The sequence below is a fragment of the Brassica napus genome, chromosome C6 (genome assembly GCF_020379485.1).
Source record: "Brassica napus cultivar Da-Ae chromosome C6, Da-Ae, whole genome shotgun sequence".
Lineage (NCBI taxonomy): Eukaryota > Viridiplantae > Streptophyta > Magnoliopsida > Brassicales > Brassicaceae > Brassica > Brassica napus.
The window spans coordinates 12,127,871-12,139,084 of record NC_063449.1 but is presented as its reverse complement, the minus strand read 5'-3'; the positions used below and the strand labels follow the sequence as shown (position 1 = coordinate 12,139,084).

The 11,214-nt window shown below is 45.2% G+C and overlaps 1 protein-coding gene across 1 annotated transcript; it reads right to left on the bottom strand.

Moving 5' to 3' along the window:
* Window positions 1–637: 637 nt before the first annotated feature.
* LOC125589228 lies at window positions 638–1,287 on the bottom strand. The gene has a single exon (XM_048761731.1). The coding sequence runs from the start codon at window positions 1,109–1,111 to the stop codon at window positions 842–844; it is 270 nt and encodes an 89-aa protein (XP_048617688.1). The 5' UTR covers window positions 1,112–1,287; the 3' UTR covers window positions 638–841.
* Window positions 1,288–11,214: the final 9,927 nt, after the last annotated feature.

Sequence of the window (11,214 nt, the reverse complement as noted above, 5' to 3'; positions counted from 1 at the left end):
ACCCAAATATCCAAAAAAACAATTTTCATCTTTTTGATATAAGGTAAAATGTCATAAACTCCACTCAAACCGAGGTTGAACAGGAAGAGTGAGAACTTTATTACCATCATACCACATTATCTGTAATTTACTCTCTTATATTATAAATATGTATCTTATTTCTAAATTAAAATACAGTAAAACTTATAAAATTAGCACCGTAGTAATTCGTACTCTAGTTGGATTGATGAATATGCAATTATGTAACCACTAAACCGAACCGAATTTCATAAGTATCTATTGGATATAAAAATGTTTTATCCGATACACCCGGAACCGAATGGTTCCTACCCGAAACCGAATGGTTCCTACCCGAAACCGAATGGTTCCCGAATGCCTAGGGCAAACCAGAGCTATAAGGTACGAACCAGTATTTCTAATTGGTGCTAATGTGTTTGATGATACTTAGTTTTTCTTCTCTGTGTGACTAACTTTTTTAAGTCTTTTAACTTCCCAAACATTAATAGATCATATGATTACCGAATTTAAAGCTTGGTTTGATGCATAAGCGTTAAGAATCCCATTCCAAGAAGAGCATATAGTGAAGTTCGATAGCAAAAACAATGGCAAGCTCGATTCATCACACAAATGGATACAGTAACATGAACAAAAAAATTAATATTCATCTCTATGTTCTGTACATTTCGAAACCGTCATTAATTGTATCCCGAAACAATCCATCAAAACCCCAAGACTCATAGCGTCTATTTGAGGTTCTTAGGCTTTCGATTCCACCGACATAGATAAAACCTTTCGGATCCAACCGAAGGCAAATATAATAAAAATCTTACATCTGTCTTCATCAATTAGGACCCCAACAGCTCAAGTACCTGACTGTCCTGAGAGACTCCTCAGCTTTCTTGGCCGTGTCACCATCTTTACCGGAAGCAACGACGGTGGTGGACGAAGAAGAGAACCTGTTCGCCTGAGTAGCGGATCTCACGTTGTTTCGGATACGTTGATTCACCGATCGGATCATGTAATTCCACCTACATAGACCTAATTGGTCTTTGGAAGCCTCCACAGCTCCAATGGTTGCTGCCACTAACCATGCTTTGCTCCTTGAACTCATCTTTTATCTCTGTTTTTTTTTTTTAATCGCGGAAAATCTTGCTTTGTTTTTTGTTGTGTAAATAGATAATTTCTTTGTGAAAGTTGTCGATGAAGAAGATGAAATTTGATGAGTCCGTTTATATAATATAGAAGAAGAGGATTATAGATTTTGCCGCTTGTTAGTGCAAAACCAGGCGCTGTCTTTCCCTGGTTTTCCCAAGTTTTTGTTGTCTAAGTTTTAGTGATTTGATTAGCTAATTACCATTGTGCCAACCTCGGTACATGTTGGACGAGGGTCAATATTGTCTTTTAAGAGATCCTGGATTACAGCAAGTGTGGCTATGCGCACATGGTTTTCCTGTACTATATTTGGCGCTCGTGCCAACCTACAAAATTATAGTGTCTCACCGATTGATTTATAACCACAAAATAGCATAGTCAATCCACGTCTCTTAGTGATAATCAACTCTCTGATCTCTTGTTTGTTCCTCTCACGTTGGGTTTTCTGTTTATAAACACGTCACTGTCGTTTTACTTCAATCATTACAAACATACATCTATTTTCCTGGTTCATGTTTGAGACTTTTTTTTGTAAAGATTGTCACCGATAGGAAAAAATATAAAGGAACGAGCAAACTAGTACATAAAATAGAAAGAAAATTAAGGGGCGGCAGCAAAATAAATTCAGCCTAATTTGGTTTGACAAAGATTAATGGAAAAGCTACTTTGGGCTCTAATCTCCCGAGCAGATTTGCTGAAGGGGATACCCGGTAGAACGTCTAAGATTTACCAAAGCAGTGATCTTGTTTATTAGCAGAGAACCCAATAACTTAAAAGTCTTAGAAGGCATTGTAATCCCGTTATGGCAACGTCTATTCAGCTCCTGCCATATAACATATATTGCTCCTTGCCAAGCTTGGAGAATGCATGTTTGAGCATGTTGGCAGTATACTTCCATTGAGTCATGTCCGAATCAGAAGACGCATCAATGGTGGTAAGATGAGCATGGGGAAGAAGTTGCTTGTTTGTGCATGCTGGGAGTATAGACCAACCACCATTGGATCTAACATCAGATACTGATCGCAACGGCGGAATGCTGAGCCGAGAGAGACCATCGGAGCCAAGATATATAGTGGTATATGTGGGAACTAAAACCGGTAATCAAGAATTCGATAGAACAAGAGTTAAGCCTGGGGAAACTGCGAGAAATAGTCTTTGTGACTAGATATTTGAGATAGTTTGCTCGAAATGAACTTTTATATGGACAATGGATATGGTGAATACAAATAGAAAAGCTTGATATCTTCGTCTAAAGTCAAAATCGGAAACTGTTCACCTTCTTCTTCGATGTCCACCAACAATGGAGTTTGGAGATGACAAATGAGACAAAATGTCGTGAAGAATCTCGATGTCAAACTTCGAGATAACAATTCACTTTTGGTTTTAATTATGCTAAACGTTACGAGATGTCCAGATTCATCGCCTTTAAGAAACCTCTTTACTCCATCGACACGATCTGACATTCCATGTTGCTATTCTTCTTCTAGGCGGTGTTTTTCCTCTTATATAAAGGTGAGCCTTCATCCTTTGAACATCATCCTCACAGTTCATGATAATCCAAAAAAGTTAATTGCAATCTAATGGCTAATTCATTTGTTCTTCTTGCTGATCTGAAGACTGGCCACTGTTCTTCACCGTTTAGGTACGACTTCTCAGGTTCTGGGAGGCTAGGAACTTGAAAGCTGTGGTGAGTTGATAGGTATGGACATGCTCCTCCTTGATGCAAATGTTATTCTGTTCTTTAAACTCATGATCATTGTAATGTTAACATATTCCGACGTTTTTAACTTAAATTATCAGCTTTTGTGTTCATATCTTTATTGATACTCTTTTGAATGAGAAAATTTGGAACCATTTGTTGATTACCTTTCTCTCTTGCTCTTTTTTTTTCATCAGACCCATCGCTTCTTTTTCGTCTTCCTTGGTCACAGTCTAAACGATTTGATTTTTTTTTGCTTCATTTTAACAGAGAATGTAATATCTAGATCACCATGAAACTGGAGTCATCACCGCCGAGTTATGCCCGAGCATGATCCAGTGCCGTTGCCAACCGAAGATCTTGAACATCAGTAAGTCTCTTACTCTTAGGACCATAGTGTTTGGTTTCTCTTGATTTTCTATTTCTTACTGCTTTTGTTTGATGAGACTGAACTTAGTGTGCTGTTGGATGAGGATTTAGTAGACCGGTTCTCGAGTCAGGTGACAGAGACCGCTTATGGGAATTTAGACTTCTCGCTTCAGTGGAAAGAAAGCAAAGAGATGATGGAGTTGATGGTGGAATCTGTAAGGAAGCAATCCCTGGAGCTGCAGGAGAAACAAAAGAATTCTGATTTGAAACAGTCTTTGAAACACAATTAGACTCATGCCAAAGAAACATGAAAAGCAAAACAGAGAGCTTCAAGTTAGAAGGAACTTGAAGAAAGAGAGTACGTGCTTGAACGGAAGGAGCAAGAATTGGATGTACTATCATAACAAGCTGAGAATCGAAAGAGACCCAGGGATGAATTTGAGCTTTCATTGCTGGCTGAGAAGGATAGAGATGACGATCCTACTAGAATAGACTATATACAATCATATCATAGTGTTTTAATTTTTCCTCAGACCATAAAACCATATATGGAAATGGAACAAAAAATTCCAGAGATAAAACTACGTGTGAAATGTTTCCAATAGATAAACGTTTCCAATAGAAAAACATACTGCTCTCTTCTCTTTCCAAAAAGTTTTCTAGATGTACTATCAACCTTGGAATAGTGTAACTCAAAGCTTAACCGTCCAATTGTTTTTATAAAAAAACATGAGGGTTATGTTGATAAAATAGACCAAGATTATTAGCAGATTTAGTTTATCTGGAAACCAACTAAGATTCATACCTATACAAGTTAATCATGACCACACTCACTCAATTTGCACAATTTACATCATTTCAAGACATCTCCCTACGTTAAAAGCCAAATTAGACAGAAATGTGGTTCAATGAAAATCTGAAACGAAGTATAAATGAGACGATATGTTAACTAAATGAGAGGATATGTTAAGAGGTCCGGCAATTGGTCCGGTTTGTTTCTGTTGGAAACAGGTTGTGGTTTGTAATCTAAGCAAAAGCTAATGTACTACAAATCTATAGTCCAAGCAAAAACTATCCGTTTACAAATGATAGTTAGTACCAGTCCCATAGTACTTCAATATAATGACGCCATCTATTGATTTATTACAACTGATGTGTCCAAACGATGGTTTAAATCATTTGGGGTTATATTGCAGATATTACAATGAACGCTACATCAGTATCGTAACACACATGGTAATCACCATTAATCAGCCCAAACCTAATGGTATCCAGTTACCCAAGTATCATCACAATCTTCACAGCACAAACTCTTCCACAATGACTAAACATCTTAGATGTTTCTCCCGTAAGTCCTTAGTGTCCTCCCACCGTCTCCCACAGTTTGTCTTCGCACCTTTCGGTTTTCATGTTCTCTTAGTTTGTCTTTCTTATGTCTTTGCTATGTCTTCCCACCTTTCGGTTTTCATTTTCAAACTCAATCCCAACAAAGCTCCGGGTCCGGATGGTCTAACGTCGGCTTTCTTCAAAGCTTCGTGGGAAACTATTGGTCTTGAGGTCGTTGCAGCCATAAAAAATTTCTTTGCTTCCAACTTCCTTCCGGCTACGACAAATGCAACTATTCTATCTCTGGTCCCCAAATTCCCTGGTGCATCAAAGGTAACAGATTACAGACCAATTTCCTGTCTCAACACTATCTACAAAGTCATCTCGCGACTGCTAGTAAAGAAGCTAAAGCCTATGCTCTCTACGCTAATCCTTCCTAGTCAAACAGCTTTCGTAAAGGGTAGACTATTGATAGAGAACACAACACTAGCAGGGGAGCTTGTTAATGGATATCATAAGAATAAGGGCCCTAAAAGGATTACCATTAAAGTAGACATAGCAAAGGCTTTTGACACTCTCTCCTGGGAGTTCTTGTTCTCTTGTCTTGAAGGACTCCATCTTCCGCAAAGGTTCATCCGTCAAATCAAAGCTTGCGTCTGCACATCAAGTTACATGGTTGGGTATAATGGATCAGTACATGGGTTCTTCAAAGGAAAAAGAGGTCTGAGGCAGGGTGATCCACTCTCACCTTATCTGTTCGTCATCGCCATGAATTGCCTGTCCCACATGCTCAACAAGGCGGTGAGACAGAATAGATTCAACTACCACACCAGCTGTGCCTCCACAAAGCTAACCCATCTCTCCTTCGCTGACGATCTTCTCATATTTATAGATGGGTCCATTGATTCTGTTCAGCAGGTCTTGCAAGTGCTGAAGGAATTTGAGAACCGGTCTGGGCTGGCGGTGAGTATGCCAAAAAAGAGTTTCTATGCCTCGGGATTAACACCTTCAGAGACAGACTTGATTCAAGCTTCTACTGGAATGGCTCTAGGCTCTCTCCCATTCCGTTACTTAGGAGTCCCACTGAACTCAAGAAAATTGTCGCTCACGAACTGTGAACCATTGATTCACCAAATCAAAACTCGGTTCTCCTCCTGGTCAGTGAAGTCTCTCTCCTTTTCAGGGCGCCTTCTCCTCATCAAGACGGTGATTGCTGGCGTTACTACCTTCTGGTGCTCTGCTTACGTCCTGCCCAAAGCTTGTGTAGACAGAATAAACTCCTTATGCAGTATGTTCCTGTGGAAAGGAAACATTGAAGGTCTCAACTCAGCAAGGGTTTCTTGGGATACAGTAGTACTTACTAAAAGGCAAGGAGGGTTGGGAGTAAAGGATCTCTATACCTGGAATAAAGCATGCACCTTGCGACTTCTCTGGCTTCTATTCTTCAGGCCAGACTCTGTGTGGGTTCAATGGTTCAAGGAAGTTATCCTCAAAGGCTCGGTGTATAACTACTGGACTACAACTCCTAAGCAATCTTACTCCTGGCTTGTGAACAAGTTACTCAAACTCAAACAGGTGGTGTTCCCTTTAATCAAGTTGAGGTTGCAGAATGGCGAAACGGCACGGTTCTGGTCAGACAATTGGACACCATTTGGTGACCTTCACACACACTTGTCGGGAACAAACTCTAGGTTGGGAATTCCTCTTCATGCAACTGTCGCCTCTCTGTATGGAAACGGCACTTGGTCTCTACCACCTGCACGTTCAGAAGCGCAGATTGAGTTATATGTCTATCTTACAACAGTCGAACTTAACTCAACTCAAGATTACTATGAATGGGAGATCAATGGTCAAGTTCAAACAACTTACAGAACGGGGTGTCTCTATGATTACCTCTGCGCTTTAAAACCTGATGTCGTTTGGTATGATGCAGTTTGGATCTCAAGGGCTATTCCTCGTCACAGTTTCCACACCTGGCTTGTTATCCAAGACAGACTCCCTACGCGAGATAGATTGTTAAAGTGGGGACTTCAAGTGGAGTGTTTGATCGTGAAACGGTAATAAATAAGATGTGGGCTTAAACAAAGACGTCTTATTAATGGTCGGAGAGAAAACGTTCGATCGGTTACAAGGAAATAAGAGGAGAGTGCGACAGAAAGGAAACCGGTGGCTCGATAAGCTACCGGAGAAGTATAACTAACGGCGAGACGAAGTAAAGGTGAAAACCCTAATCTAGCCGTCAAGTGTTGGTCAGTGATTTCGGATCCTCTTCTCGTTGTCTCTTCTTTCCCTTATATAGACGTCCCGATGCCTCGCTCTTGACCTAATTTTACGCCATCTTGGTGGGCCTCCTTTGCTGGGCCGAGAGGCCCGTAGGTGTTCGAGCAACCGCTGAGCCGAACGCTCTTCAGTCGACGATGGTCAGCTAGAAGTACTCAAGAGTCAAGCCGAGAGACCTGACTCTCGAGCCGACAGATCGAGCCGTCGCTCTTCCTAACTCGGGCCAGGCCTTCCTATTCCTCGGGCCCTGTGGGATGGTCGAATCCATCCTCTACAGTAAGTCCCCCCCTAGTCCATCAGTGAGCGGGTGATTTCCAGCTCGTGATGGATTCTAAGGTTTGAAGGTTTGAGAGAATAGGAGGTCTGTCGGAAGATTTGAACGATCGGTCGGCGAGTCGCACAGCGTTGCCCTCTCGGAAGCGAGCAGCAGAGGCTTTTATCTCTCCTTTTGGTCGTCGTGTCGTAAGAAGGGTTCGTCGCGAAGGTTCGCTGGATATTTGGGAGAGTTTCGAGGCCCATTAAGGCCCGTTTAGGCTTTAATGACGATACCTCGAATCCCCCACCCCTTTTTTCTTCTTCTAGATGAATCGAGAAGTTGAAACGCCGCGAGGGTCCGCTGGGTTTTTAGGGCGGATTTCGAGGCCCGTTTAGGCCCGAATAGACCTAATGATGGCGCCTCGAGTTTCCCCCCTCTCTTTTCCTTATAAATACGCGGATCCCCTTCCATTCCTTCAAGTTTTTCTCCGCGATCAAAGGTACTTTCTCTCTCTTTCCCTTATCTCTCTAAGCGTTGTTAGATTTGTTCGAAACGTTCTTCGCTGTTTCGCTCTGCGATGTCGTCGGGTCAGAGGTTATCGGAACAATCGAAAGGAAAGGCAGCCGCAGCGACGTCGAATCCGACGAGGAATCCCGACGGGAGTCGTGTCGTAGATTCGGAGGCGATTCATCGCGAGGCGATGATGGACACGGCAAATCTATCTCGCTCTCATCGACTTCTGGTTGCGGATGCTGCGAGACTCGCGAGAGAAGGATGTCAGAACGTCGTTGCGAGGGATGCAGTGGAATGTTCGAGAGACGGTCAGAGCGGGGCGATGCCCGTTGACTCGGTCACCCTGAGAGCTCGACCTGCGGAGGTTGGTCTCTCGGATGGCGATGATTCTGAGGTTGAGTTCTTCCCGACCACTTTTTACCCCGATGGAATTTTCGAGGAGCTTCCTCAACTTCATCCCGACTTATTGCGTCCTGCCTTCTTGGCCGGTCAGGACTGGGAAGGCGTAGAGGAGACGAGGTCGACTCTTGGAAGCGTGAAGAGGGTTCTTCGGGCTACGGGTGCCGTAGGCGTGACCTTCCTTGTGCCCACGGGAGCGCAGAGACCCTGGTCTCCTCCGATGGGGTACCAGACGGTGTACGAATCCTATTTTCAGGAGGACACTCGTTGCTGGTTCCCCATCCCGCGACTGATCACAGCATACGCCAGACGTCGGGATCTCGCGATCAGTCAGCTGCTGAATGGCTCGCTGCGTCTAGCGGTTACTTTGTCGGTTTTGGCGGAGCAGATCGACATGCCGATGAGCGTTAGGTCGTTCGAGGAGATGACCTCGATAACCGATATGAAAGATGGCACCTACTCGGTGAAGATGCGACCAAACTGCAACATATGTGCCGGTCATCCGAACAAGACGCAGAATTGGCAGCGCTCCTACTTCTTCCTTAAGTCCGACAGCTCGGCCTTCGAGGAGCCTCCCCAAGATGATTACCGAGTTCTTTGGAACCGTTCTTGCGGTAGAATACTCTATCGCGAACCGTAAGCGATTTGTCGATTCTGACCAACCCCCTTTATTTTTGTATGCAGTCGGCCATCCTACCTCCCCAGCTTATCCCGAAGATTTCTTGAGGAGTGTTCGCGCCGTCGCTCTGCTTCGAGTCTATCGCTGGTCTGAGATATCCGTGGAAAGGATCTGTGGGCTTAAAGATCGAATCACTCGAAGTACGTTCTCTCGCACCTCTAGACTGTGTTCTTTTAGTCGCAATTTTTTTTTGTCGCGTCCTGACTCTTCTGCCTTATGTTTTCAGGAGGGTGGAGATCCGACCTCCCGACCGTTCTTCCCATTCGTGCTAAGCGACTGGACATCTTCCCGAGAGATATCCAAAAACAAATTACCGAGGCGAAGAAGATGGGCACTCTCCCTGACTTGAGCGTAATAATAGCGGCCCAGCTGGGGCTGGCTAGCGGGGAAGGACCCCCAGCAGCGGTTCCTCGTTCTGGCGAGGCTCTCCCTTCCGGCGCCAGAACTGCGGGGAAGGGCAAGAAAAGAAAAAGAGACGATGGTTCGGGAGCCGGGAGGGGCGCCGAGGGGACGAGCGAGGCCCCTCCTTCTATTGAGCCCCGGAAGAAGAGCAAGCCCAAAAAGACAAAGAAGAAGTTCGCCGGCGAGCAGTTGGGAGATGCCGATGAGCAGGTGGAAAATGCCAACGAGCAAATCGAGCAAGAGGAAGAAGATGCTCGAGGAGAAGAAATCCAACCCGAAGAAGGGGGTTCTGAGGTCGAAGCCTCGGAGGGACGGAATAACGAGGAAAGAGTGAGTGAAGGAGGGGAGCGCGAGACTTCTCTTAATGTCGCTTGCTCGGATGATTCCGAAGGGGATAGCGAGGGGTCGCCACTCCTGATAAGGAGGGGAAATAATGAAGGCGACGATGAGAGGCAGTCCCCTGTCCTGACGCTTCCTTGCGAGAGAACTCCGATTCCCGTCGGAGGAGGGGCCGTCCAGATCGGCACTTCTTCCGGTGGCTCTGCTATTCTAAGGAGGGCTCCTGGATTCAACTTTCCCGACAAGGTCGCCTTTCACTACGAGGGACCGGCTCCCTTAGTATATGTTCCGGAGAAATGTGGGGAGTTTCTCCGTCAACTAAGAGGGAGGGCGAAACCTCTTCCTGCTGTGAAGGACCTGATCTTCGGGGGTGAATACGAAGAAGCTGCAAGGGTCAAACTGCTGGTAAACGGCTTGGTCCTAACTTCTCACGATTTTTTTGAATCCTTTGACTCCTAACTTCTCACGATTTCTGTTGTGTCGCGCGTTCAGGGTGATAGCACGATGAATGTCGTGATTGATAAATACGACACGGCCCTTAAAGGAGCCTTGGAGGAGCTCGAGCGGGCCAAAAAAGAGTTCGCTGAGAAGGAAGAGGTGTCTGCTCGTCAACTGAACGAGTCGAGGGCTGATCTGCAGAGGCTCGACGGGGTGATGACCCGCACCGCTGCTCGACGCGACGAGTTTAAAGCTGCGCTGGATTCGTCTCGACGAACCGTCCGCGAGCTTGAACAGAAAAACACCGATCTCGAGAGTGAGAGGGCTTCACTCGCCGCCACGCACGAGCGAGAGATGAAACGTCTGAGAGACTCCAGAATCTTGGAGGTGACGAGAGAAAGGGGGAGAGTAGAGGCGGAAATGGCCGCCAAGGCTAATCGTTGCTTTGCCAGGATTCGTTCTCGAGAGGAGCGTCGGGGTCCTTACGACGAGGCTCGGTTACTCTACAGCCAAGCCTTTGGGACTAGGAAGTGCCTCGAGGCCTTGAAGGGAGCCGGGAACGACATACCGCAAGCCTCCATTGATATGTTCGTCGAGTATGAGAGGAAGTACGAACAAGAGGCCGAGCAGCTGAAGGTTGGCGAGATCCCTGAGGGCGACTTTAGACTCTCTCCTCTTACGTTGGAGTCTCAGTTCGTGGATGCCCGGATTCTGGCGGGCCTCGATCCGTTTGGTTCCAACGCCGGCTTAATTGACTCGGAGACCGCGGCGAATCTTCATGTCTCGTTTACTCGCCCGGTTGGAGAAGGGTGCGAGGAAACGACGCTTCGTATCGAAAATCCTTTGACTGTTCGAGGAGGCGAAGAAGACACCGGCGAGGTGTTGGAAGATGCTGCGGTGCAAGTCCTTCCGATTGCCCGCGGATCGAGCGTCGGAGCTTCGGAGCTTTCCGCGCTTAATGACCGCGAGAGTGATCGGGAAGCTTAGTTTTCCTTGTTTGTTGTTTTCTTTTGAGTCATAGATGACTCATTGTTGTAGTTTTTCGAACCTTCGCCTTCGAGGCTTTTATTTTGTTATTTTCTTGTCATCTCGAACTCTTTTAGTGATCGAACTGAATCTCTCAACTTAGATTTGTCTATCAAAAATCGAAATTTCTCAAGATTTGAAATGACTCTGTTCGTTCGGTGCGAGATGCTGACTCGAGATGTCGAATCGTTATAGTTTTAAGCTCATTATGACTTTGTCTCGGTCGATCTCTTTGAGTCGCGACCGTTTGCCATTTTGAGTTTTAATTGTTAGTCAAGAGTTTTCGACTTTGACGGTTCCAAGTCGATCCTAACGTAATTTTCAAGCGTTTGGTCG

Coding starts and splice junctions, on each gene's coding strand:
- LOC125589228 (XM_048761731.1), bottom strand. CDS start 1,111: ATGAGTTCAAGGAGCAAAGCATGGTTAGTGGCAGCAACCATTGGAGCT.